Source organism: Procambarus clarkii, chromosome 52 (genome assembly GCF_040958095.1).
Source record: "Procambarus clarkii isolate CNS0578487 chromosome 52, FALCON_Pclarkii_2.0, whole genome shotgun sequence".
Lineage (NCBI taxonomy): Eukaryota > Metazoa > Arthropoda > Malacostraca > Decapoda > Cambaridae > Procambarus > Procambarus clarkii.
The window spans coordinates 8,004,114-8,030,982 of record NC_091201.1 but is presented as its reverse complement, the minus strand read 5'-3'; the positions used below and the strand labels follow the sequence as shown (position 1 = coordinate 8,030,982).

Sequence of the window (26,869 nt, the reverse complement as noted above, 5' to 3'; positions counted from 1 at the left end):
CATATGATGCCATGCGCAATTTACTGCAAGTCGGTCAAAGCATCATATGATGCGATGCGCAACTAAAGGGTTAAAGTCTTTCATATCTGCATTCGTTCCAGGGGTTTTCTTTTCAAGGTCTTTATGCAATTCAAGGCTTTCTCACAAATGATGGCCTCTGAAACACTATCACCCGCTCACTCCTTGTTGTGTATCCAAATTAATAACAACTTTTCCACTTCTTCAAGTATTTGTGGTCTTTGTTTCATGATTGTTGATACTCCTTTTGCCTCTTTAGCACTCATAATGTCCTTTTCCTTGGCAAGTATAGTGCATATCGTTGACGTGGATTTGTTGTATTGCCTACAAAGTTCAACAACACGTGCACCATTTTCATGCTTCCGAATGATTTCTTGCTTTTCATCTATTGTCATCCTCACATGCGATTTCTTGCCTTGAACCTTAAGACTGGCTTTCTTGGAACCCATTACGATATATATAACAACAAATTTTATGCTCAAATAGCAAAAAAATCCGAAAATAAATGGTAAATCCTTGTGAAGAATTAAGCCGGGATAGTCACTGGGCGCGAGGCACTGGTAAACTGAGCGGCGATCGCCGTGCCACCACATGCTAAGTCGGCCCGTACGCGTATCAACACCCTTGTATCCTGAGGCAACCCTCATATCCCGATACAAATTTTCCGAGCAAATCCTACTCGTATTCCGAAAAACTCGTAACCAGGGGCGCTCGTAAGCTGAGGTACCACTGTACATCCTACACCTAACTACCATAGACATAGGACCACATATGACGTCTCTGCACTTATTGTACTGTATTTTTGAAGATCACCTAGTGTCTACTGAAGTTGGCCGGTCCTCTCTAAAACCCTGCCACCAGGCAAGTGAACTACTCATCGGCCCGAGTTGTCTGCCCAACCACCAGCATTCCAATAATATCCCATCTCAAATTGTATCCCCAATTTATTTATTTCTGTCTCATTTGTTTGTCCCAAACTTTTTTCCTACATTTAACACTGATTTTCACACGTATTTTCAATTACTTGAGATGATGATTACAATTACAATTACTTGATGATATGATTACAATTACTTGAGATGATTTATTTTCCTTCATTAAGGGGGCATATTACGGGTTTCGTAAAAATTGTTCAATTTGTTTATAAATTTATTTATGAAATGGTTATAGAAAGAGCTGCAACTGGTCCAAGTTTCAGCATCACACCCTAAACAGAAAAGGAGAAAAAAATACACAACGTATTATGCAACGAATTTTCAACATTTTCAAATAATTTCAGGGAACACATGTGTCAACTAAAATCATTTCTATAACACTCAGATATTAAACTAACACATAATAAAGGATTGTATTGATAAGTTTTATCAAAAAAAGTGTTTAGTGCAATAATATAATTTTTCAAAGTTACCCTTCCAAAAATATGCAATATATGATGTTTATAAATTTTTATAAAATCAACAAATGGACTTTGGACTAAAATGTCTCAATAGGTTTGTAGAAGCACAAACTCTACATATAAGGTGTAATTTGCATGTAAATTGATTAATAAATGAAAGCTGAGAAACGCCTTGAAGTTGTAAATTACTTTCCAGAGTAAAATAAAGTTCCAAGTTCGGCCACCTGTAGCTGAGCTTGACTTCGACAGACTTCGTTCATAATTGGCACCCTTGCAGATAGGCATCCATTGAGCAAGGTGTGCAAGTTTCATGCAAATCCCTTGATAACAAACGAGAAAAAAAAATTGGCCAAAAAAAAAAGAAAAAAAAAAAAAATTTACATATAAATATATTGCACATACATATTACAATTATTACAAGAGTTTGTGCTTCTACAGCACATAGTAGACATTTTAGTTGACACATGTGTTTCCTAAGATTATTTGAGAATGTTGAACATTCGTTGCATAATACGTTGTGTATTTTTTTTCTCCTTTTCTGTTTAGGGTGTGATGGTGAAACTTGGACCAGTTGCAGCCCTTTCTATAACCATTTCATAAAAAAATTTATAAGCAAATTGAACAACTTTTAATTTAGTGTGATAAGCCCCCTTAAATTGATGTTTATATTCTTTTAGAGAGGAACGTCCTCACACTGTGACAATGCACTGTGCATGTGCAGGACTAGCCACTGCACTGGCAGGAATTTCAAATATCTTTCCATTACAAACCAACACAGTTTTAACTATTCACTGCCAATTATCAACATTAAAACATTCTTCCAAAAAGGACCCCTTCCTTACAACCTTTGATATCATTAACCTTATGGCCCTCAGTTCTCATATTGGCATCTTGAATGATATTTGGCACCTTTAGAATACCCTGTGAATTAGACAGTGCTACATAGTCTTCCTAGCTTGTACCTTCTTTAATAATTACTTGCTTTTAAATTGGTTAAAATAATCTAGTTTAAATCTTTTTTTTATAGGTAAGACGACTTCAAGATGATGCCTGCTCCAGATATGCATGAACAAAACATTAATATTGGAAGTAGTACAGGAAACACAACCACTCCTAGCTCTATTTATATCCCTGGAAAGGTGGTAAATATAGTTAATGAAGCAGTTCCCTTCCAACTTGTTGAAAATAGAAACTATGAGATGGAACCTAGGTCTTATCCCTTGCCTGTGCATAATATCATCCCAGGATCTGGATATAGACTTCCATCTCAAAGTAGTCTGGTACAAGATTACATTACAGAGGCAGATTTATATAGATCAAGATTGGATAGAAATTACAACATGTCATTTAATATCTCTTGCGTAAATTGTGGCAATTCAGGTATGATCGGTTTTCCTAGACAGTTATTTGGACATCGGAATGCAGGTTGGCAACAACCAGATTTGATTGACCCTGTGACCTATGCATCAGGTATAAACCCCTACACAAACATGCTAGCAGGTCTGTACCCTGTCACTGTGGCACAAAATGCTGTGAATTCTATGATACCACAAACTTACTCTAACTCTTTTACAAAAATGCAAGCTGCTCCAAACGGCAGTATGCAACACGAACAACCTGTGTATGCTAGAACTGCTGAGCAAATGCCAAGAAATCCTGAGGTACATGACAGTCATCTTATGAACTCCTATATCTTAGAGCAAGACTCTGCAAACCTCAATGTACAAGGCTCGAAAAACCTCAACATACAAGACCCTAAGCACCTCATCCTGAAAATTCCCTCAAACATTAACATTAAAGATGCCACTCGCCTAAACCTGAACAACTCGGCAAACCTCAACATGCAAGATGCTACGCACCTCAACTTGAAAACCCCCTCTAATTTCAACATGCAAGATACTACTCGCCTTGGTTTGAAAACCCCTGTATACCTCAACACAAAAGATGCCACACACCTCATCTTGAAAACCCCCTCTAATTTCAACATGCAAGATGCCACTCACCTCAACTTGCAAAGCTCAAGAAACCTCAACATACCTAATTCAAAATACCAGAACTTGCAAAACTTGGCTGACGTCAACCTGCAAGATGCCTCATACCTCAATTTGCCAAGCTCGGCAAACGTCAGCTTAACAAAGAGTATGGTGACTAGGCCTGACATCAACATTATGCAGTTAATAGATGCAAAGGCTCCAGGTCAAGAAATGAAACATTCCACAACAACAGGTAACGTGTTCAGTAAACATGTTTGATATATAAAAAGTAAATGTGAAATATATTATACATTTGTTGGGCAAGGTGTCCACTTACTTTGGCTGTGGGGACGTGGACAAGGTGCGCTGTGACGTCATCAGGGCCTGGTCGCCCGTGCATGACTCGCCCAGACACGGTCGCGCTGGCCATTCAAGCACTGGGTGTTGCCACAAATATATTTTCAATTATTTGTTTTATGTATTTCCAATGTGGTTTTATTTGCTTTTATTATCGTATATGATGCATATTTGTGTCCTTTACAATATGTATACAGTAGAAAGTTCATAATGTTCCCTGGAACTGTGATACATGTGTCAGTAATGTGTCCACATTAAAGGTTTATTGTCACAATATTACCCATTAAAAATTCACTAAAATTACAATATGTACAGTTTCACACACTATTTACACAGTAACACACTGTATTACACACTCAGTACTTCGGAAGTGAGTAATAATGAACGAAGTTGCCCATGGTACACAGAGCGACTTCGCTCTCAGTGCACCAGGTACAGATAAATTTTTGCTTCCTGTTTCTTCATTCTGTGTGCTTGCAAATAACACTCAAGTGCACCCTTGGCTTTAGTACTTGTAGGTTGTATGTAGCCAAGCTTGTAAAGCATAAGGTAGTATTGAAAAGATTATAGGAAAAAATCAATTTGTAAGGTAGTCTTGAAAAGATCGCTTTGTATGGTCCCACACAGGAAGAAATTCAGCTTACCTCAAGAGTGTCCGTCAGTCAGAAAGAGATTCAGCTAGCCTCAAAGAGTGTCTGTCAGTTAGGAAGAGATTCAGGTATTTTTGAAAATATCTATGAAAAACACCACCATGGAAGCCGCTAACACTGTTCATCAATGCTATTTATATCAGATGCATCATCACTGAACACAAAAAATTATTCAACTATATATCATCTAAATAAATTGTAGATAGTATAGGATTGCAAGGGCGACGCTCAGAGCTACAACTGGATACGCTCGCTGTATCGTCCTCATAGGTGCTGTATTACTTGGCATCCGACCTTTGTAATTACCTAAGTGTAGTTACAGGATGAGAGCTACGCTCGTGGTGTCCCGTCTTCCTAGCACTCTTTGTCATATAACGCTTTGAAACTACTGACGGTCTTGGCCTCCACAACCTTCTCACCTAACTTGTTCCAACCGTCTACCACTCTGTTTGCGAAAGTGAATTTTCTTATATTTTTTCGGCATCTGTGATTAGCTAGTTTCAATCTATGACCTCTTGTTCTTAAAGTTCCAGGTCTCAGGAAATCTTTCCTATCGATTTTATCAATTCCTGTTACTATTTTGTATGTAGTGATCATGTCACCTCTTTTTCTTCTCTCTTCTAGTTTTGGCATATTTAATGCCTCTAATCTCTCCTTGTAGCTCTTGCCCTTCAGTTCTGGGAGCCACTTAGTAGCATGTCTTTGCACCTTTTCCAGTTTGTTGATGTGCTTCTTAAGATATGGGCACCACACAACCGCTGCATATTCTAGCTTTGGCCTAACAAAAGTTGTGAACAATTTCTTTAGTATATCGCCATCCATGTATTTAAAAGCAATTCTAAAGTTAGAAAGCGTGGCATAGGCTCCTCGCACAATATTTTTTATGTGGTCCTCAGGTGATAGTTTTCTATCTAGAACCACCCCTAGATCTCTTCCTTTATCAGAATTCTTTAAAAATTTCTCACACAATATATAGGTTGTGTGAGGTCTATGTTCTCCTATTCCACATTCCATAACATGGCATTTATTAACATTAAATTCCATTTGCCAAGTGGTGCTCCATATACTTATTTTGTCCAGGTCATCTTGAAGGGCATGACAATCATCTAAGTTTCTTATCCTTCCTATTATCTAAGCATCATCAGCAAACATGTTCATATAATTCTGTATACCAACTGATAGATCATTTATGTAGACAATAAACATCACTGGTGCAAGAACTGAACCCTGTGGTACTCCACTTGTGACATTTCTCCATTCCGATACATTGCCTCTAATCACTGCCCTCATTTTTCTATCTGTCAAAAAATTTTTCATCCATGAGGGAGCCGCTCGGCCGAGCGGACAGCACGCTGGACTTTTGATCCTGTGGTCGTGGGTTCGATCCCAGGCGCCGGCGAGAAACAATGGGCAGAGTTTCTTTCACCCTATGCCCCTGTTACCTAGCAGTAAAATAGGTACCTGGGTGTTAGTCAGCTGTCACGGGCTGCTTCCTGGGGGTGGAGGCTTGGTCGAAGACCGGGCCGCGGGGAAACTAAAAAGCCCCGAAATCATCTCAAGATAACCCCAAGATGTTAGAAGCTTGCCTGTCACCCCCTCCAATATTTTCCAGTTTCCAGAACAACCTCTTATGGGGAACTCTGTCGAAAACCTTTTTTAGGTCCAGATAGATGCAGTCAACCCAACCATCTCTTTCCTGTAATATCTCTGTTGCTCGATCATAGAAACTGAGTAAATTCGATACACAGGATCTTCCAGATCAAAAACCATACTGTCTGTCTGATATTATATCATTTCTCTCCAGGTGTTCAACCCATTTAGTTTTAATTATTTTTTTCCAATATTTTGACTATTACACTTGTCAATGATACTGGTCTATAATTAAGGGGGTCTTCCCTGCTTCCACTTTTGTAGATTGGAAGTATGTTAGCCTTTTTCCACACATCAGCTACAACTCCTGTAAACAGGGGATGCCTGAAAAATCAGTTGAAGTGGAATGCTGAGCTCAGGTGCACATTCTCTCAGAACCCATGGTGAAACTCCATCTGGACCAACTGCTTTGTTCTTATTTAGCTCCTTGAGCATTTTTTCCACTTCGTATCTAGACACCTCTATGTGCTCTATGTTGTTCTCTGGAATTCTTATTGGATCTGGTTCCCTGAAGATTTCATTTTGTACAAACACACTTTGGAACTTTTCGTTTAATGTTTCACACATTTCCTTTTCATTTTCCGTGAATCTATTTCCCATTTTCAACCTCTGAATATTATCCTTTACCTGCAATTTGTTGTTTATGAATTTATAGAATAGACCTGTTAGGTCCTTATTGCGCCTAGCTTCACCAATATTATGACCCTTATGTTCTTCAAACAATAAGGTTTGAATTTCTCCGGCAGAGCGTTATCTTTCAACACCGCGTCGGACAGGTGTTTGAGAGCCAGAGGCGCGTGCGCCACCCATGGTTGCTCCTTCAGTACTAACCCAGCTAGCAGCCCTAGGGCATTCTGGGAATTTTTTCCAAGATGGCTGCCTCTCACAGGAGGTCCTAAGAGTCCATTTCGTACACAACCAACCTCGTACACATTTAGAATTAGTACCGAAAAATCAAAGAGTTTTCTCGGTTGGCGCAGTTTCCCGCCGACCGAGAATACTCGGTTGGTGCAGTTAAGTGGTTAAAGCATTCTATTGCGAACAATTTGATAACAAATTGAATGACGTAACACGAAAATTGAGGCCAGAAAGCTAAAAAAGAGTACAGTGGCACCTCGACTTACGATTGCCCCGACTTGCAATAATTTTGAGTTGCGATATAAATTTGATGGGAAAATACGACTCGACTTGGTGTCGTTGACTAACGATATTTGTTAATACACGTTCGGGTCTACCGAGCGCATGGTTCCTTGTCGCACGGACCGACCTGCCTCAGTTTACTAGAGCCGCCCGCTTAGTGACTATCACGCTTAAAAGAAATCCTATTTTTGGGGGGGGGATTTTTTGCTTTTTGAACATAAAACTGATTATTATATATCATGCCATGGGTCCCAAGAAAGTCAGTGGTAAGGTTCAGCATATGAAAACACATGTTAAGATGACCATAGAGCAAAAACACAAGATCATTCGTAAATATGAAGATGGTGTGCAGGTTGCTGAACTAGTTAGGCAGTACAACAAATCTCGGTCAACGATATCCACCATACATGCTAAGAAAAAGGACATTATGAGTGCTAAAGTGGCAAAAGGCCACTTTAGCACTTGTGATCAATAATCACAAAACATAGAACACAAATACTTGAGGATGTTGAACAGTTATTATTAATTTGGATACACAGCAAGGAGTTAGCGGGTGATAGCGTTTCAGAGGCCATCTTATCTTGAGATCTTGAGGTTATCTTGAGATGATTTTGGGGCTTTAGTGTCCCCGCGGCCCGGTCCTCGACCAGGCCTCCACCCCCAGGAAGCAGCCCGTGACAGCTGACTAACACCCAGGTACCTATATACTGCTAGGTAACAGTGGCATAGGGTGAAAGAAACTCTGCCCATTGTTTCTCGCCGGCGCCTGGGATAGAACCCAGGACCACAGGATCAAAAGTCCAGTGTGCTGTCCGCTCGGCCGACTGGCTCCCCATCATTTGTGAAAAAGCAAGGAAATTGCATGAAGACCTTTTAAAGAAAACCCCTAGAACAAGTGATCCAAATGCGAAAGAGTTTAAGGCGAGCAGGAGATGGTTTGAGAAATTTAGAAAAAAAAGTGGCATTCATAGTGTTATGTGTTGCGAGCTGGTGAAGGGACACAACGAAGAACTGACCACCGAAGAACTTCACTAGGAGCAGCAACAAAAGACAGCTGAGGAAATTTTTTCAGGGGAAGAGGAGGAGACAGTACTGAATGTCCCTTCCTCATTGATTAAGAAAATGAGTGCAGCATGGGAAGAATTGCAAACTTTTGCTGAAATGACTCACCCAAATCACAGTGCAGTAGGCACCTTAACCTTTTTAATGACACTGTGATGCCTCACTACAGACAAAAATTAAAATGTATGGAAAAACAAAAATCTATGGAAAGATTTTTAGTGAGACAAACAAGCAGTGAATCACAACCAGGTCCTAGTGGTATGCAGGCAAAATGTAGGAGTGTGTGTACTCCAGAGAAGTCATCACTGCCTGATGTTATAATGGAAGGGGACTTCCCTTCCAAACAGTAACACCTCTCCTCTTTTCCCCTCCTCACCATCTTCCATACGCCATCAAGAGTCCTCCATAAAGGTAAGATAATCATATGTACTGTATTGTAATTAGAGAAAAAAATTGGATTCAGTATAAAACATATTTTTAAGTTAATATTTTTGGGGGTTTGGAATGGATTAATTCAATTCCCTTTATTTCTTATGGGAAAAATTGTTTCGACTTACGATACGTCTCTGGGAACAGATTACCATCGTAAATCGAGGCTCCACTGTACTGTTAAAATGACTACTTGAAGTACATTCTGTGACTGTAAAGTATGTTGATAAATAAAATGTGTTAAATGTGGAAAAGCCGTTGTAACAAAAATTAAACGAAAATAAAATAAATGGGGAAGCAGAAAAAACATTGGAACGTTGCAGGGCAGCAGTGTAAGCAATGCACAAAGATTCATCTACCTCTCTCTCTGGGTAGCGGTGTTGTGAGGACATCCTTCCAACTTGTTGGATCAAGTCAGAGGGACACCCCTGGTGGTATAGAAACCCATAATCATCATACCAGGCATAACTATATCTTTGATATCCCCCAGAGTCAAACTTAATCTGTGTAAACACACTATCCAAATAAAGGGACATAGTCTATGGAATTCACTCCCTAATGAATTAAAAAGCTGTCCAACTTTTGCCTTATTTAAAAATAAAACCAAAAAGTACCTAATTTCATCCTCATAGTTTCCTGCCTAGTGCTTTAAAATTGCACTGTATCTAGGGCTACCCACTTCCCCAATATATGTACATAAGCCATACAACTTCACCATTGTTATCATTGCTAATCAAGGTAATCACCTTGACATAATCCTCAAATTATGCTACAATGTACCTGTTGATAATCCTTAGAATTTACTATAATGTACCTACTAATCTTCGTCAAATTTTCTTACAATGTACCTGTTAACATTTTTTCAATTTTGCTAGAAATTACCTACTTAAAATTAGCTGTTAGATTAAGGACCTGCCCAAAACGCTGTGTGTTAGTGGCTTTACAAGAATGTAAAAACATCAATACTATGTACTTTCATTAATTCAATGTACTTTTTTGTATTTAAATAAATAAATAAAATAAATAAATAAATAAATAGTAACTAGGGCAGGCTTATTGTAGTGTGGTGCGGAATTTTATTCAGGAATAAGAAGGATTGTAAACGCATATGTCCCAGAGATGGCTGGCAATGTTTGTGGGATTTTTTCATTCTGTAATATAAATCTGTTTATTCTGGTTGACCTGGGCCATGTGTTTGGTTAGAGGTTATTAACCACAGGGCCAAAGTTCCAGGGTATAAGAAAGATAATGGTGTAATAGAAACCAAGATGTACACTTTAATGTGTACCAGTTTGTGGTGACTAAGTGGAGCATGGGGATTTATTTTATTTTCTGGGGGAAGCCCTATGGCTTCCTGGAGCTATCCAGGCTGATATGTATATCTTTAGATTTTCACATTAGTGTGAATGGAGTTCTAGGCATACCGGGGACCACGAGCCAGAACCTGGCCTCCCCCAGAGAGGCATGAGGAGCAATGGCCTATAGAAATGCACATGTGATTTGGAGCATTCGCACCAAACATTTTCACATTTTCAAAACATGCTAAAAACGACATTTCGTTGTTTTAGTTATTTGTTAAATTTTGTTTAAAGTATGTATTTTGAGAATTTGTAAAGACAAGTACAACAATACAATACAATACAATTTTATTTAGGTAAGGTACATACATACAATAAATTTTTACAAGGATTGTTTGACTTATAGGTAGAGCTAGTACATACAATGCCTAAAGCCACTATTACGCAAAGCGTTTCTGGCATGATAAACTTAAATGACAAGCTTAATACTAATTGAGCATAATGAGTAGAATGAAAACAAGAAATGAAAAAGCAGCACAAATACAATTATGTCGACAAACAGCGCTCTTTAAAGAAAAAAACAGACATTGGTTGACAATAGAAGGGTAAGGTAGGTTACAGGGAATTTATTAGGTATAGCTTCGCTTTTAACTTAAACTGGTTGAGAGAGGTACAGTCTTTAACATGGTTGGGAAGGTCATTCCACATTCTGGGCCCCTTGATTTGTAGAGCATTTCTAGTTTGATTAAGTCGTACTCTAGGAATATCAAAACTGTATTTATTTCTGGTGTGATGCTCATGGGTTCTGATACAACCTTCTATGAAGCTTTTGAGATCAGGATTGGCATTATAGTTTAGCGTTTTATATATGTATAATACACATGAGAGAATGTGCAGTGACTTAATGTCTAACATATTCAGAGATTTAAGTAGGGGTACCGAGTGATGTCTGGGGCCAGAATTGGATATTGTCCTAATAGCAGCTTTGTGTTGAGTAATTAGAGGACGTAAGTGATTTTGGGTAGTAGAGCCCCAAGCACAAATACCATAGTTGAGATATGGATAGATAAGGGAGTAATAGAGAGTCACCAGGGCAGGGCGTGGTACATAATATCTGATCTTAGAAAGTGCCCACAGTTTTTGAAACTTTTTTTGATATGTTTAGAATGTGTCCCTGGAAATTAAGCTTGTGGTCAATGAGAATGCCAAGGAATTTGCCATCTAATTTGTTACAAATTTGGGTATTGTTTATTTTGAGATTTATTTGATTAGAGGATTTATTGCCAAACAGAATATAGAAGGTTTTGTCAATGTTAAGGGTGAGTTTGTTGGCAGTTAGCCACAGATGGACTTTATTTAGCTCAGTATTTACTGTGGCATTTAGAGCAAGGGGATCAGGACTGGAGTAAATGAAGGTTGTGTCGTCAGCAAATAGAATTGGTTTGAGGTGTTGGGAGGCATTTGGAAGGTCATTAATGTAGATGAGAAAGAGGAGAGGGCCAAGTATGCTGCCCTGGGGAACACCAATGTTGATGGGTAGGGTGGGAGAAATTGTATTATTCACAGAAACATATTGGAGCCTGTCAGTAAGGTAGGATTTGAGGTATTGTAGGGAGTGTCCTCTGACTCCATAATGATGTAATTTAAGAAGAAGGTTTTGGTGGTTGACAGTATCAAAAGCTTTACGCAGGTCCACAAACAACCCAACAGGGAACTCATTTTTATCAAGAGCTGTATGAATCGAGTTAAGCATACTAATAAGTGCATCGTTAGTGCTTTTTTTGGGTCTGAAGCCATATTGGCAAGGGCTAAGTATATTGAGTTTGGCTAGATATGAGTAAAGCTGCTTATAGATTAGTTTTTCAAAAATTTTTGACAAGTTAGGCTGGATAGATATAGGTCTGAAGTTGTTAACATCTGTGAGATGACCACATTTGTGGACAGGCGTTACTCTCGCTTTTTTTAGAATATCTGGGAAGGTTTGGAGTTCAAGTGACTTGTTGAAGAGCAAAGCAATAGCAGGGGCTAAAGATCTGGAGGCTTTTTTGTAAATTAAAGTTGGTATCTCCTCAAGGGCACCAGACTTGGTTTTAAGGGAAAGGATTATCTCATTGACGTCAGTGGAATTAATAGGCTTTAGGTACAGAGACTGTGGATAGTTACCTGAAAGATAGTCATTAATGTCTGTACTGGAAGATGGAATATCATTTGCAAGGGATGAACCAATGGAAGAGAAGAACCTATTGAACTCAATAGCAGAATCAGAGGCTGAAAGCTGACCATCGTTATTAGACAGGAGAGTCGGTTTGTTATTTCAAGACTTCTTTGATCCCAATATTTGAGAAATTGTTCTCCAAGTTTGTTTAATGTTGCTCTTTATTTGGGTAAATTTATCTTCGCAGTATTTAGTTTTGGCTCGTCTAATTATCTTAGACAGCAATAATGAGTAATTCTTTGAGAATTCTTTGGAGACAATTCCTAACCTATACTTCTTCTCAAGGTCATGTTTTTTATTAATAGATTTAAGTATTCCCTTTGTAAGCCAGGGATTGTTAAGCCTTTTGGTTGTGACTTGTTTTGTAAGCATAGGACAGTGGGTATTATAAAGGCTAAGAGTTTTTTGAAGAAAAGATTGCACTGCTAGGTTGATGTCCACTATGTTACCTAACTCGGACTCCCAGTTGACATTATCAGCAGCAGTTATAAAATTGTCTATAGCAGTTTCGTTGTGTAGTCTAAAACGTATCACTCTTGACTCAAGAGGTGGTTTGCTAATGTTAGTTAAGAGAAATGTGGGGTAATGGTCTGTAGTGCTATCGGTGATTATACCTGAAGTAAGCGGAGAGGTTATGTTGGTCCAGATGTGATCGAGCGTCGTGGCAGTGCTATCAGTGATTCTAGTAGGTCTAGTGATTAAGGGTATGAGGAAGCAGGAATTCATACAGTTGAGGAAACTAACAGCAGTGGGGTGTTCAGGCTCGCAGAGGTCAATATTAAAGTCCCCTGCGTCCCCATTTAAAGTCCCCATTTATTTAAAGTCCCCATTTAAAAGTATAAAACGTGAGGTCAAAACGTTTTAACACTATCGCGCTCCCGGCAGAAGATTCTTTAACTTTCCCCTCGTGCGCCAGGCATTTCGGGCAAACGCGCGGCAACACTGAAATGTTTATACAGTGGTACCTCGGTTTAAGTGTTTAATCCGTACCTGGAGACAGCTCGTATTCCGAAAACTCATAATCCAAAGCTAATTTCCCCATAAGAAAAGTGTGTCCTCACTTGAACGAACTATATGGGGCGAAGCAGATTCGTTCCAGTGCGGAATTTGTTCCATCCGTTCGGCCCCAACGACCTTAACTTTTTTTTTTTTTTTTTTTTTTTTACATATGCCAGGACACATTAGCATTAGGAAACATTGCACTTGACTTATGAAGGAAGTCCTTGCTAGTGCTGGTCCTGTAGGCCTACTGTGAAACCGTACCAAAAACTTTTGAATTTTAGTCTTTCTTCGTTGTTCGCTGCTTCATTATAATATTTCATGCTCTTTACGTGTCGATAATAATCTGAGATGCGAGAATCACCATCCCCCACCCCACTCACACCATCCCCCACCCCACTCACACCATCCCCAACCCCACTCACACCATCCCCCACCCCACGCACACCATCCCCCACCCCACTCACACCATCCCCCACACCATCCCCCACACCACCCACACCATCCCCCACACCACCCACACCATCCCCCACACCACCCACACCATCCCCCACACCACCCACACCATCCCCCACACCACCCACACCATCCCCCACACCACCCACACCATCCCCCACACCACCCCACCATCCCCCACACCATCCCCCACACCAATTTTTTTTTCTTCAAAGTGATAGGGGTAGGCAGGCCAGTAAAGTGGTACATAAAGGCAAACCAACAAAATCATTAGAGAAAGGGGAAGTGAAAAATAAGAAGAGGGGGAACAAGTTCCTCAAGATTGCATACACCAACATAGATGGAGTAAGATCAAAGATACTGGAGTTAAGTGATATAATACAGCTGCAGACACCAGACATTGTTGCACTCACGGAGACAAAACTTAAAGATGCTATTTTAAATGAGGTTATATTCCCAAGGGGCTACTCAATTTGGAGACGGGACAGAAAAATCAGGAAAGGCGGTGGCGTTGCTGTACTGGTGAAAGAACACCTAAAGGTGAACGAAATTGTGACTGCCAATCCACAAGAAGTTGACATAATAGCACTAGAGATCTGCCATGAGGATGATAAACTACCTTACCTTACCTTGACCTTAAGGTGCTTCCGGGGCTTAGCGTCCCCGCGGCCCGGTCGTCGACCAGGCCTCCTGGTTGCCGGACTGATCAACCAGGCTGTTGGACGCGGCTGCTCGCAGCCTGACGTATGAGTCACAGCCTGGTTGATCAGGTATCCTTTGGAGGTGCTTATCCAGTTCTCTCTTGAACACTGTGAGGGGTCGGCCAGTTATGCCCCTTATGTGTAGTGGAAGCGTGTTGAACAGTCTCGGACCTCTGATGTTGATAGAGTTCTCTCTCAGAGTACCAGTTGCACCTCTGTTTTTCAACGGGGGTATTCTGCACATCCTGCCATGTCTTCTGGTCTCATGTGATGTTATTTCTGTGTGCAGGTTTGGGACCAGCCCCTCTAATATTTTCCATGTGTAAATTATTATGTACCTCTCCCGCCTGCACTCAAGGGAGTACAGTTTTAGGCTCTTTAGTCGGTCCCAATAGTTTAGATGTTTTACTGAATGGATTCTAGCAGTAAAGGATCTCTGCACGCTCTCCAGATCAGCAATTTCTCCAGCTTTGAAATAAAACTAATGATCATAAATGCATATAGTCCACCGTTAAGCAGCACATGTTCAAAGGAGGAGCTAGATAGTAAACGAGAAGGTCTTATAACAATAATGAGAGAGATCATAGCGAGAGCGGATAACGATAGTTCACGACTGTTGATAGTCGGCGACTTCAACTTGAAATCCATAGACTGGGAAGCATGTGAAGCTAAAACAGAAGATTTCTGGACCTGTAAATTTGTAGACCTCATCCTGAAAACATTATTGTATCAACATGTTAAACAAGCTACGAGGATGAGGGAAGGGGACGTCCCCTCCATGCTAGATTTGATATTTACCAGGAAGGAGGAAGAAATATTTGACATTCAGTACCTTCGTCCCTTGGGTAAAAGTGACCATGTCTTTTTGGGAATAAAGTATGCAATGCGTTATAATCTGGAAGAAAATATGACGGTCGATGCAAATGAAAAACCTGACTTTAGGAGAGGACATTATGGCAACCTTAGAAAATTTTTTAGTGAGTATAATTGGACAGACTTGTTGCTAGGCAAGGAAGTGAACGAGATGTATGTCAGGTTTTGTGAAATATATGATAAAGGCATAAAAAAATTTATACCAAAACAGAGAAGCAGAACTAGGAAACAGGATTGGTTCAACAGAAGGTGCGAGAGGGCCAGAGACCAAAAGACACAAAAATGGAATCAATACAGGAAGAGGCCGAACCCCCAAACATACCAGCGATACAAAGATGTAAGAAACAACTACACGGCAGTGAGGAGAGAGGCAGAAAGAAATTTTGAAAAGGGATTGCAGACAAATTCAAACCAGAACCAGGTCTGTTCTATAAATTCATAAACAACAAATTGCAGGTAAAGGATAATATTCAGAGGTTGAAAATGGGAAATAGATTCACGGAAAATGAAAAGGAAATGTGTGAAACATTAAACGAAAAGTTCCAAAGTGTGTTTGTACAAAATGAAATCTTCAGGTAACCAGATACAATAAGAATTCCAGAGAACAACATAGAGCACATAAAGGTGTCCAGAGACGAAGTGGAAAAAATGCTCAAGGAGCTAAATAAGAACAAAGCAGTTGGTCCAGATGGAGTTTCACCATGGGTTCTGAGAGAATGTGCACCTGAGCTCAGCATTCCTCTTCAACTGATTTTTCAGGCATCCCTGTATACAGGAGTTGTCGCTGATGTGTGGAAAAAGGCTAACATAGTTCCAATCTATAAAAATGGAAGCAGGGAAGACCCCCTTAATTATAGACCGGTATCATTGACAAGTGTAATAGTCAAAATATTGGAAAAAATAATTAAAACTAAATGGGTAGAACACCTGGAGAGAAATGATATAATATCAGACAGACAGTATGGTTTTCGATCTGGAAGATCCTGTGTATCGAATTTACTCAGTTTCTATGATTGAGCAACAGAGATATTACAGGAAAGAGATGGTTGGGTTGACTGCATCTATCTGGACCTAAAAAAGGCTTTCGACAGAGTTCCACATAAGAGGTTGTTCTGGAAATTGGAAAATATTGGAGGAGTGACAGGTACTCTTCTAACATGGATGAAAAATTTTCTGACTAAGAAAAATGAGGGCTGTGATCAGAGGCAATGTATCGGACTGGAGATATGTCACAAATGGAGTACCACAGGGTTCAGTTCTTGCACCAGTGATGTTTATTGTCTACATAAATGATCTACCAATTGGTGTACAGAATTATATGAACATGTTTGCTGATGATGCTAAGATAATAGGAAGGATAAGAAACTTAGATGATTGTCATGCCCTTCAAGAAGACCTGGACAAAATAAGTACATGGAGCGCCACTTGGCAAATGGAATTTAATGTTAATAAATGCCATGTTATGGAATGTGGAATAGGAGAACATAGACCCCACACAACCTATATATTATGTGAGAAATCTTTAAAGAATTCTGATAAAGAAAGAGATCTAGGGGTGGTTCTACAGTGGTACCTCGGAATGCGATTGTCCCTGTATGCGAGGTTTTCGGAAGGCGAGCAGTATTTACTCCAAAAATTTGTCTCAGAAGGCGAGGGTTACTTCGGGACGCGAGTTTGTTGATATGTGTACAGGCCGACCTAGCGCGTGGTGGTTCGGCGATCGTCGCCCCTCCGCCCCACCGCCCCTCAGTTTACCATTGTCTCGCACTCAGTGACTACCCCCACATCAATTCTTCTCGCGGATTTTCAGTGTTTTGTTGGATTTTTGGTGATTTGTCTATAGAATTTGTTATTATATATCTCACCATGGGTCCCAAGAAAGCCAGTGGTAAGGATAAAGGCCAGAAAGCTCATGTGAGGATGACAATAGAGGAGAAACAAGAGATCATTCGGAAGCATGAGAACGGTACACGTGTTGTTGAACTTTGTAGGCAGTACAACAAAGCCACATCAACAATATGCACTATACTTAAGAAGAAAAATAAGATTATGGGTGCTAAAGTGGCAAAAGGAGTAAGAACATTAACGGCACAAAGACCACAAATACTTGAAGAAGTGGAAAAGTTGTTATTAATTTGGATACACGACAAGGAGTTGAGGGGTGATAGTGTTTCGGAGGCCATTATTTGTGAGAAAGCCAGGGTGTTGCACGAAGACCTTCTAAAGAATACCCCTGCAACGAGTGATGCAGATAAGAAAGAGTTTAAGGCAAGCAGGGGCTGGTTTGAAAAATTTAGAAAGAGAAGTGGTATCCATAGTGTTACAAGGCATGGGGTTATGTGATGTGATTATGGAAGGGGACTCCCCTTCCAAACAGTAACTCCTCTCCTTCTCCTCCTCCCCCCTCCTCACCATCTTCCATACGCCTACAGCACTCAACAGCAAGGTAAGTAATAACTGGAACACAGTTTTGTAGGTTTATTTAGATGAATTAGGTAAATTAGGTATAAAAATTTAGTTTGATGTGGGGTTTTTGGGGTAGTCAGGAACGGATTAATTAATTTCCCTTTATTTCTTATGGGGAAATTAACTTCGGAATGCGAGTTTTCGGAAGGCGAGGCGTCTCCAGGAACGGATTAAACTCTTATTCTGAGGTATGCCTGTAGATAGAAAACTATCACCTGAGGACCACATAAAGAATATTGTGCGAGGAGCCTATGCCACGCTTTCTAACTTCAGAATTGCTTTTAAATACATGGATGGCGATATACTAAAGAAATTGTTCACGACTTTTGTTAGGCCAAAGCTAGAATATGCAGCTGTTGTGTGGTGCCCATATCTTAAGAAGCACATCAACAAACTTGAAAAGGTGCAAAGACATGCTACTAAGTGGCTCCCAGAACTGAAGGGCAAGAGCTACGAGGAGAGGTTAGAGGCATTAAATATGCCAAAACTAGAAGACAGAAGAAAAAGAGGTGATATGATCACTACATACAAAATAGTAACAGGAATTGATAAAATCGATAGGGAAGATTTCTTGAGACCTGGAACGTTAAGAACAAGAGGTCATAGATATAAACTAGCTAAACACAGATGCCGAAAAAATATAAGAAAATTAACTTTCGCAAACAGAGTGGTAGACGGTTGGAGCAAGTTAGGGGAGAGGGTGGTGGAGGCTAAGACCGTCAGTAGTTTCAAAGCGTTATATGACAAAGAGTGCTGGGAAGACAGGACACCACGAGCGTCGCTCTCATCCTGTAACTACACTTAGGTAATTACACTTAGGTAATTACACCACCCACACCACCCCCCACACCACCCCCCACACCACCACCCACACCACCCCCCACACCACCCCCCACACCACCCCCCACACCACCCCCCACACCACCCCCCACACCACCCCCCACACCACCCCCCACACCACCCCCCACACCACCCCCCACACCACCCCCCACACCACCCCCCACACCACCCCCCACACCACCCCCCACACCACCCCCCACACCACCCCCCACACCACCCCCCACACCACCCCCCACACCACCCCCCACACCACCCCCCACACCACCCCCCACACCAGCCCCCACACCACCCCCCACACCACCCCCCACACCACCCCCCACACCACCCCCCACACCACCCCCCACACCACCCCCCACACCACGCCCCACACCACGCCCCACACCACGCCCCACACCACGCCCCACACCACGCCCCACACCACGCCCCACACCACCCCCCACACCACCCCCCACACCACCCCCCACACCACCCACACCATCCCCCACACCACCCACACACCATCCACACCATCCCCCACACCACCCACACACCACCCACACCATCCCCCACACCATCCCCCACACCACCCCCCACACCACCCCCCACACCACCCCCCACACCACCCCCCACACCACCCCCCACACCACCCCCCACACCACCCCCCACACCACCCCCCACACCACCCCCCACACCACCCCCCACACCACCCCCACACCACCCCCCACACCACCCCCACACCACCCCCCACACCATCCCCCACACCACCCCCCACACCATCCCCCACACCACCCACACCCTCCCCCACACCACCCATACCATCCTCCACACCACCCATACCATCCTCCACACCACCCACACCATCCTCCACACCACCCACACCACCACCCACACCACCACCACCCACACCACCACCACCCACACCACCACCACCCACACCACCACCCACACCACCACCCACACCACCACCACCCACACCACCACCACCCACACCACCACCACCCACACCACCCACACCACCCCACACCACCTCCCACACCATCCTCCACACCACCCACACCATCCTCCACACCACTCACACCATCCTCCACACCACTCACACCATCCTCCACACCACTCACACCATCCTCCACACCACTCACACCATCCCCCACACCATCCTCCACACCATCCTCCACACTACCCACACCATCCTCCACACCACCACCCACACCATCCTCCACACCACCACCCACACCATCCTCCACACCACCCACACCATCCTCCACACCATCCCCCACACCATCCTCCACACCATCCTCCACACCATCCCCCACACCACCCACACCATCCTCCACACCACCTACACCATCCTCCACACCACCCACACCATCCTCCACACCACCCACACCATCCTCCACACCACCCACACCATCCTCCACACCACCCACACCATCCCCCACACCATCCTCCACACCACCCACACCATCCTCCACACCACCCAAACCATCCTCATCACCACCCACACCATCCTCCACACCATCCACACCACCCACACCATCCCCCACACCACTTGGGTTGGACAGTAGAGCGATGATCTCACTTCATGCAGGTCGGCGTTCAATCCCTGACAATCCAAGTTGGGCACCATTCCTTCCCTCGTCCCATCCCAAATCCTTACTCTGATCCCTTCTCAGGTACTATATTGTTTGGATATTTTTAAAAGGGAGCCGGTCGGCCGAGCAGACAGCACGCTGTGCTTGTGATCCTGTGGTCCCGGGCTCGATCCCGGGCGCCGGCGATTAACAATGGGCAGAGTTTCTTTCACCCTATGCCCCTGTTACCTAGCAGTAAAATAGGTACCTGGGTGTTAGTCAGCTGTCATGGGCTGCTTCCTGGGGGTGGAGGCCTGGTCGAGGACCGGGCCGCGGGGATACTAAAGCCCCGAAATCATCTCAAGATATATCAAAATATACTCACACCATCCCCCACACTACCCACACCATCCCCCACACCACCCACACCATCCCCCACACCACCCACACCATCCCCCACACCACCCACACCATCCCCCACACCACCCACACCATCCTCCACACCACCCACACCATCCTCCACACCATCCCCCACACCACCCACACCATCCTCCACACCACCCACACCATCCTCCACACCATCCCCCACACCATCCTCCACACCATCCTCCACACCACCCACACCATCCTCCACACCACCCACACCATCCTCCACACCACCCACACCATCCTCCACACCATCCCCCACACCACCCACACCATCCTCCACACCACCCACACCATCCTCCACACCACCCACACCATCCTCCACACCATCCCCCACACCACCCACACCATCCCCCACACCACCCACACCATCCCCCACACCACCCACACCATCCCCCACACCACCCACACCATCCCCCACACCACCCACACCATCCTCCACACCATCCCCCACACCACCCACACCATCCCCCACACCACCCACACCATCCTCCACACCATCCCCCACACCATCCCCCACACCATCCTCCACACCACCCACACCATCCTCCACACCACCGACACCATCCTCCACACCATCCCCCGCACCACCCACACCATCCCCCACACCACCCACACCATCCCCCACACCACCCACACCATCCCCCACACCACCCACACCATCCCCCACACCACCCACACCATCCTCCACACCACCCACACCATCCTCCACACCACCCACACCATCTTCCACACCATCCCCCACACCACCCACACCATCCTCCACACCACCCACACCATCCCCCACACCATCCCCCACACCACCCACACCATCCTCCACACCACCGACACCATCCTCCACACCATCCCCCACACCATCCCCCACACCACCCACACCATCCCTCACACCACCCACACCATCCCCCACACCACCCACACCATCCCTCACACCACCCACACCATCCCCCACACCACCCACACCATCCCCCACACCACCCACACCACCCACACCATCCCCCACACCACCCACACCCTCCCCCACACCACCCATACCATCCTCCACACCACCCATACCATCCTCCACACCACCCACACCATCCTCCACACCACCCACACCACCACCCACACCACCACCACCCACACCACCCACACCACCCACACCACCCCACACCACCTCCCACACCATCCTCCACACCACCCACACCATCCTCCACACCACCCACACCATCCTCCACACCACTCACACCATCCTCCACACCACTCACACCATCCTCCACACCACTCACACCATCCCCCACACCATCCTCCACACCATCCTCCACACTACCCACACCATCCTCCACACTACCCACACCATCCTCCACACTACCCACACCATCCTCCACACTACCCACACCATCCTCCACACCACCACCCACACCATCCTCCACACCACCACCCACACCATCCTCCACACCACCACCCACACCATCCCCCACACCATCCCCCACACCACCCACACCATCCTCCACACCACCGACACCATCCTCCACACCATCCCCCACACCACCCACACCATCCCCCACACCACCCACACCATCCCCCACACCACCCACACCATCCCCCACACCACCCACACCATCCCCCACACCACCCACACCATCCTCCACACCACCCACACCATCCTCCACACCACCCACACCATCCTCCACACCATCCCCCACACCACCCACACCATCCCCCATACCACCCACACCATCCCCCACACCACCCACACCATCCCCCACAGCACCCACACCATCCCCCACAGCACCCACACCATCCCCCACACCAACCCCCACACCATCCATGGGGTGTATTGAAGCAGCAGGCTTGGAAGTGTCTCAACTCACCAGACAAAAAAAAAAATTGATGGGTTGACAGGTCTCCTCACACCTCCAGGACCCCCCCCCCCCCTGCCACCCCCCAGGAACCCGGCCATACACACCACAATGCCAAGTCAGCTATTGTTTTCTACAGGAAACAATAAAACATGTTAATGATTAATACAGTAATGTATATTAATACACGAAAATTAACATTTTGGCATAAATATGTTGCAGCAAAGATTGAGATTTATTTATTTATTATTTATTTATATATATACAAGAAGGTACATTGGGTTTGTGAGAATACATTGAATAGTACAGTATTTACAGTCTTGTAAAGCCACTAGTACGCGCAGCGTTTCGGGCAGGTCCTTAATCTAACAGATAATTTTAAGTAGGTAATTTCTATCAGAATTGATAAATGATAACAAATGCATTGCAAGAGAAAAATGAGATGAGAGAGCTTAGTAAGTATATTAAAGCACATTGTTATATTAAAGCTCTGATTCATTACATTGACAGCTTGATTGGTAATTTAAACAAGATTAATAGACACCATACAGCAGATTGACAGCACATATAAGACAGCAATGATCACAATGGTAAAGATGTTCAAATTGGGAACATAAAGGTTGGGAGATTGGGTAGCAATAGATACAGTGCAATTTTAAGGCAAAAGGTGAAAAACTATGAAGATGAAATTAGGTACTTTTTAGTATTGATTTTGAATGATGTAAAAGTTGGACAGCTTTTCAATTCAATAGGGAGTGAGTTCCATAAACTGGGTCCCTTTATTTGCATAGAGTGTTTACACAGATTAAGTTTGACTCTGGGGATATCAAAGAGATATTTATTTCTGGTGTGGTGATAATGGGTCCTATTACATCTGTCCGGGAAGAGTTTCAGAGCAGGATTTGCATTTAAGAACAGGGTTTTGTAAATGTAGTTGACACAAGAGAATTTATGGAGTGAGATTATGTTTAGCATATTTAGGGAGTTAAACAAGGGGGCTGAGTGTTGCCTGAAAGCAGAATTTGATATTATTCTGATAGCAGATTTTTGCTGGGTGATGATGGACTTGAGGTGGTTTGCAGTGGTTGAACCCCATGCACAGATACCATAGTTGAGATAGGGATAGATTAGTGCATAATATAGAGAGATGAGAGCAGACTTAGGTACATAATATCTTATTTTGGAGAGTATACCAACTGTTTTAGAGACTTTCTTAGTTATATGTTGTATTTGGGTACTGAAGTTGAGTCTCTTGTCTAGGAATAGGCCAAGAAACTTTCCATCATTTTTATTGCTAATGTTTACATTGTCTATCTGAAGCTGAATTGCATTTGTAGATTTGCTTCCAAATAAGATGTAGTAGGTCTTTTCTATGTTAAGTGTTAGTTTGTTGGTTGACATCCATAAGTGGACTTTTTTTAGTTCATTATTAACAACATTATTTTCTGATAACGGAGGAATGAGACACCGACAGCATTGGGACCTATTTTATTTAATTTTTTAGTAGAAACAAATAAATAAAATTTTTTCAGACCATGTTAATGAACAGGATAACTTGTATAATTTTTCAACAGCATAAATACATGTATAACTTGACTACAATGACTTAATAACATTAATACCTATGCTTATATCCGGTAACTAAATAGAACATGGTCTGCAGAACGCGGAATCCTTATTAACTATTGGTACAAGTAAGGCAAACGTTTACATAATTTTCAAGTAGAATCAGGGCTTATAGAGTATCATATAGTGGCCTAACACATGACAGAAATAATGCGCCAATCCCAGACATAATGTGAAATGGTAAATTACTAGTAGCTGTAGAATACACCTATAGGACAAATTTAACAATACTCTTACAAGTGAGAGTAAGTAGCTGCGGACAGCGTAATACTTAGGGGCCGGCGCTGCACCCCCACTCGCAGAGCCAGCTGGCCGGACCCCTCCCCCTCCCCCCCCCCCCCGAAGGGGCGAGTGCCTGCTGGCCGCGTAATGTTTTCAATGTGGAAGCATGAAGACCTCTTGCCTGGCGTAATAGTGAAAAAAAAACGTCACTCCTCCACCATCCGACGTCCTTAATTGTTTCCTGTTCATGCCCGTCAAGTGACAGCTGCGTGGCCCGTCCATTGGGAGGGCGCTGCATGGCCGCGTAAGGAGCATCAGCGTGTAGGGGCGTTGTCTTCTCATCTGACGTTGGGGGCTGTGCCACCAGGAATGGCGTAGCCGCAAGTTCTGCGTCGCGTGGTGTCATTGAGTTTTTCCTTGTCTGCGTCCACATCCGTGCCCGTACACCCGTTACCTCTGCCGTTAAAAAAACAGTCAGGAATTTCCAGAACTGAAAAAAGGTACAGAGTCGGGCGTACATGGCTGTTAAATGCTGCTAGGTAAGCAGCGTCCTGGAAGTGTCCAATGGAGCCCCTTCTGGTGCATGGGTATACAAGGCGGCCGTCTTGATGTCCGTGTGTAGTGGGCGTATTACCTCGTGCCTTCCTCGCGTGCTATGCCCCGCCGCGCCAGGACATCCTCGTGTCGTCGTCATTGCTGTATCCCGCCCTTGCAGAGGCTAGCCCAGTGAGGTTGACCCCAGGGCGGGTGAGTAGGTCCTGCGTGTGCCAATCCGAGCAGTCCGTCGGGAGTGTTCATCGTGCGCGATCCTATGCTCTCCGTCCATGAGGTGTTCCCCGATGGTCTGTAGTCGTTCTCGTGCGTGCTTCGCGTGCTGTGCACCGCCACGCCAGGTCGTCCTCGTGGGCGTCGTCGTCGCTGTATCCGCCCATGCGGAGGCTAGCCTAGCGGGGCTGGCCCCAGTGCAGCTGAGTAGTTCCTTCATTCGCCCATCCGTGCAGTCCATCGAGAGTGTTCTTCGGTGGCAAACCAATGTTCCCCGTCCATTAGGTGTTCCCCGATGGTCTGTAGTCGTTCTGGAAATATTACGGCAGTAAGAGTTGGCAGGGGTGGACATGTGGCATAAGTAGGACAGTGTGGTAAAGCAGGGGGGGGGGGGGAATTAAAACGCTACAAAACCAAACGAACAGTGCTCCTTGCAACAAGTTGAAAACAACATGGTAGAAGATTCACTAACACATCAAGTTGAGCTAAATAGTACAGTACAACCTCGATTCAACGTACTATATGGGACCACCCCCAGTTCGTTGGAGCGTTGGATTCGTTGCAAGAGGTGACCTTCAAGAGGCGTTTGCGTCAGTCTCTTTTTTTTTTTCTTGTACACAATAAAAATGCATTGTATCATATTACTTACTGTACCTATATTTTACTACTCTACTAAAAATTCTGTAATTCATGTATTTACCTTATTGTTGGAGTTATGTCCATCTTGAAGTTTTGTGAAGTTGTGAATGCTCTACAGTAAATAGGTACTGCAGTGCATTAAGCCGTTAGCACTGTATTATTAAAAGTGGTTTTGCTGTATGTTGAGTACTACAATACAGTTCTTGAAAACTATTGTACATTAGAATTATTGCAACTTTAATTTTAACACTATGTACACACTTGAATTTAACACTTATTCTAATTGTTCACTTCACACACGATGTTTTTAGATGTTTGCATCAGCTTTGCTGGTGCTCGCTGCTGCTGTGTTGGCTTCAGCTGCTTTTGTGCTGGTGCTGGGTACAGCTGTGCTGGTGCTGGGTACGGCTGTGCTGGTGCTGGGTACTGCTGTGCTGGTGCTGGGTACGGCTGTGCTGGTGCTGGGTACGGCTGTGCTGGTGCTGGGTACGGCTGTGCTGGTGCTGGGTACGGCTGTGCTGGTGCTGGGTACGGCTGTGCTGGTGCTGGGTACGGCTGTGCTGGTGCTGGGAACGTCAACAGTGCCAGTAACATTTTGTATAATCTCATCATCTGTTAAATGACCATTGATTAAATGATTTATTAATTTTATTATTTCGAAGCCGTAGTCACTGAACTGTGGCGACGAATTGAAACGAGAAACGCATGGTGTGTACAGGGATTAGACCCGTCCACTCGCTCACGCTGGAGTTGTTCCAATAACAAATAATTTCTCAAATAGCAGATGTCTATCATATTACAGTATATTTTCGGTTTTATTTAGTTTAGTTTAATTAGGATAATAAAAAGCTATTAAAGCATTGGTTTTAGAAATGATTTATTAGTCTGAAACTTTCAAAGTCATGGGTCACTGAACTATAACGACACAGACGAAGGAAAACCAAGTGAGGTTTACAGAACAGTATTCCCTTATCTGTCCACCCTCACTCACCTTGTTTTATCACAGAAAATGTCTATAAGGAGATTTTACGACATGTAGCTAGCTAATCACGCTTCAGCCTTTAAATTAATTTACAAAGATACGTCTGCCACAAATCAGTGGGAGGTTGGGAGGGAGGTGGGCAGGCAGAGCTTGTAAGGGAGAGGCAGGGAGGGAGACAGGCACGGAGGGAGGCAGGCAGAGCTTGGGAGGGAGGCAGGGAAGGAGAGGATGGAGATGGATTGATGGTAGGATGGAGGGAGGGATGGATGATTTGAGGGTGTGTGTGTGTGTATGGGCT

At 43.9% G+C, this 26,869-nt stretch overlaps 1 protein-coding gene across 8 annotated transcripts in view; it reads left to right on the top strand.

Moving 5' to 3' along the window:
• The window catches only part of LOC123763686 (uncharacterized), a 252,335-nt gene that overhangs the window by 74,733 nt on the left and 150,733 nt on the right, over window positions 1-26,869 (top strand). For all 8 annotated transcript variants that reach the window (XM_069304296.1, XM_069304295.1, XM_069304294.1 and 5 more), the window contains one exon: window positions 2,442-3,640. In XM_069304296.1, coding sequence (XP_069160397.1) covers window positions 2,458-3,640 — 1,183 coding nt within the window. In that variant the 5' untranslated portion in view covers window positions 2,442-2,457. The remainder of the gene's footprint in view (window positions 1-2,441; window positions 3,641-26,869) is intronic.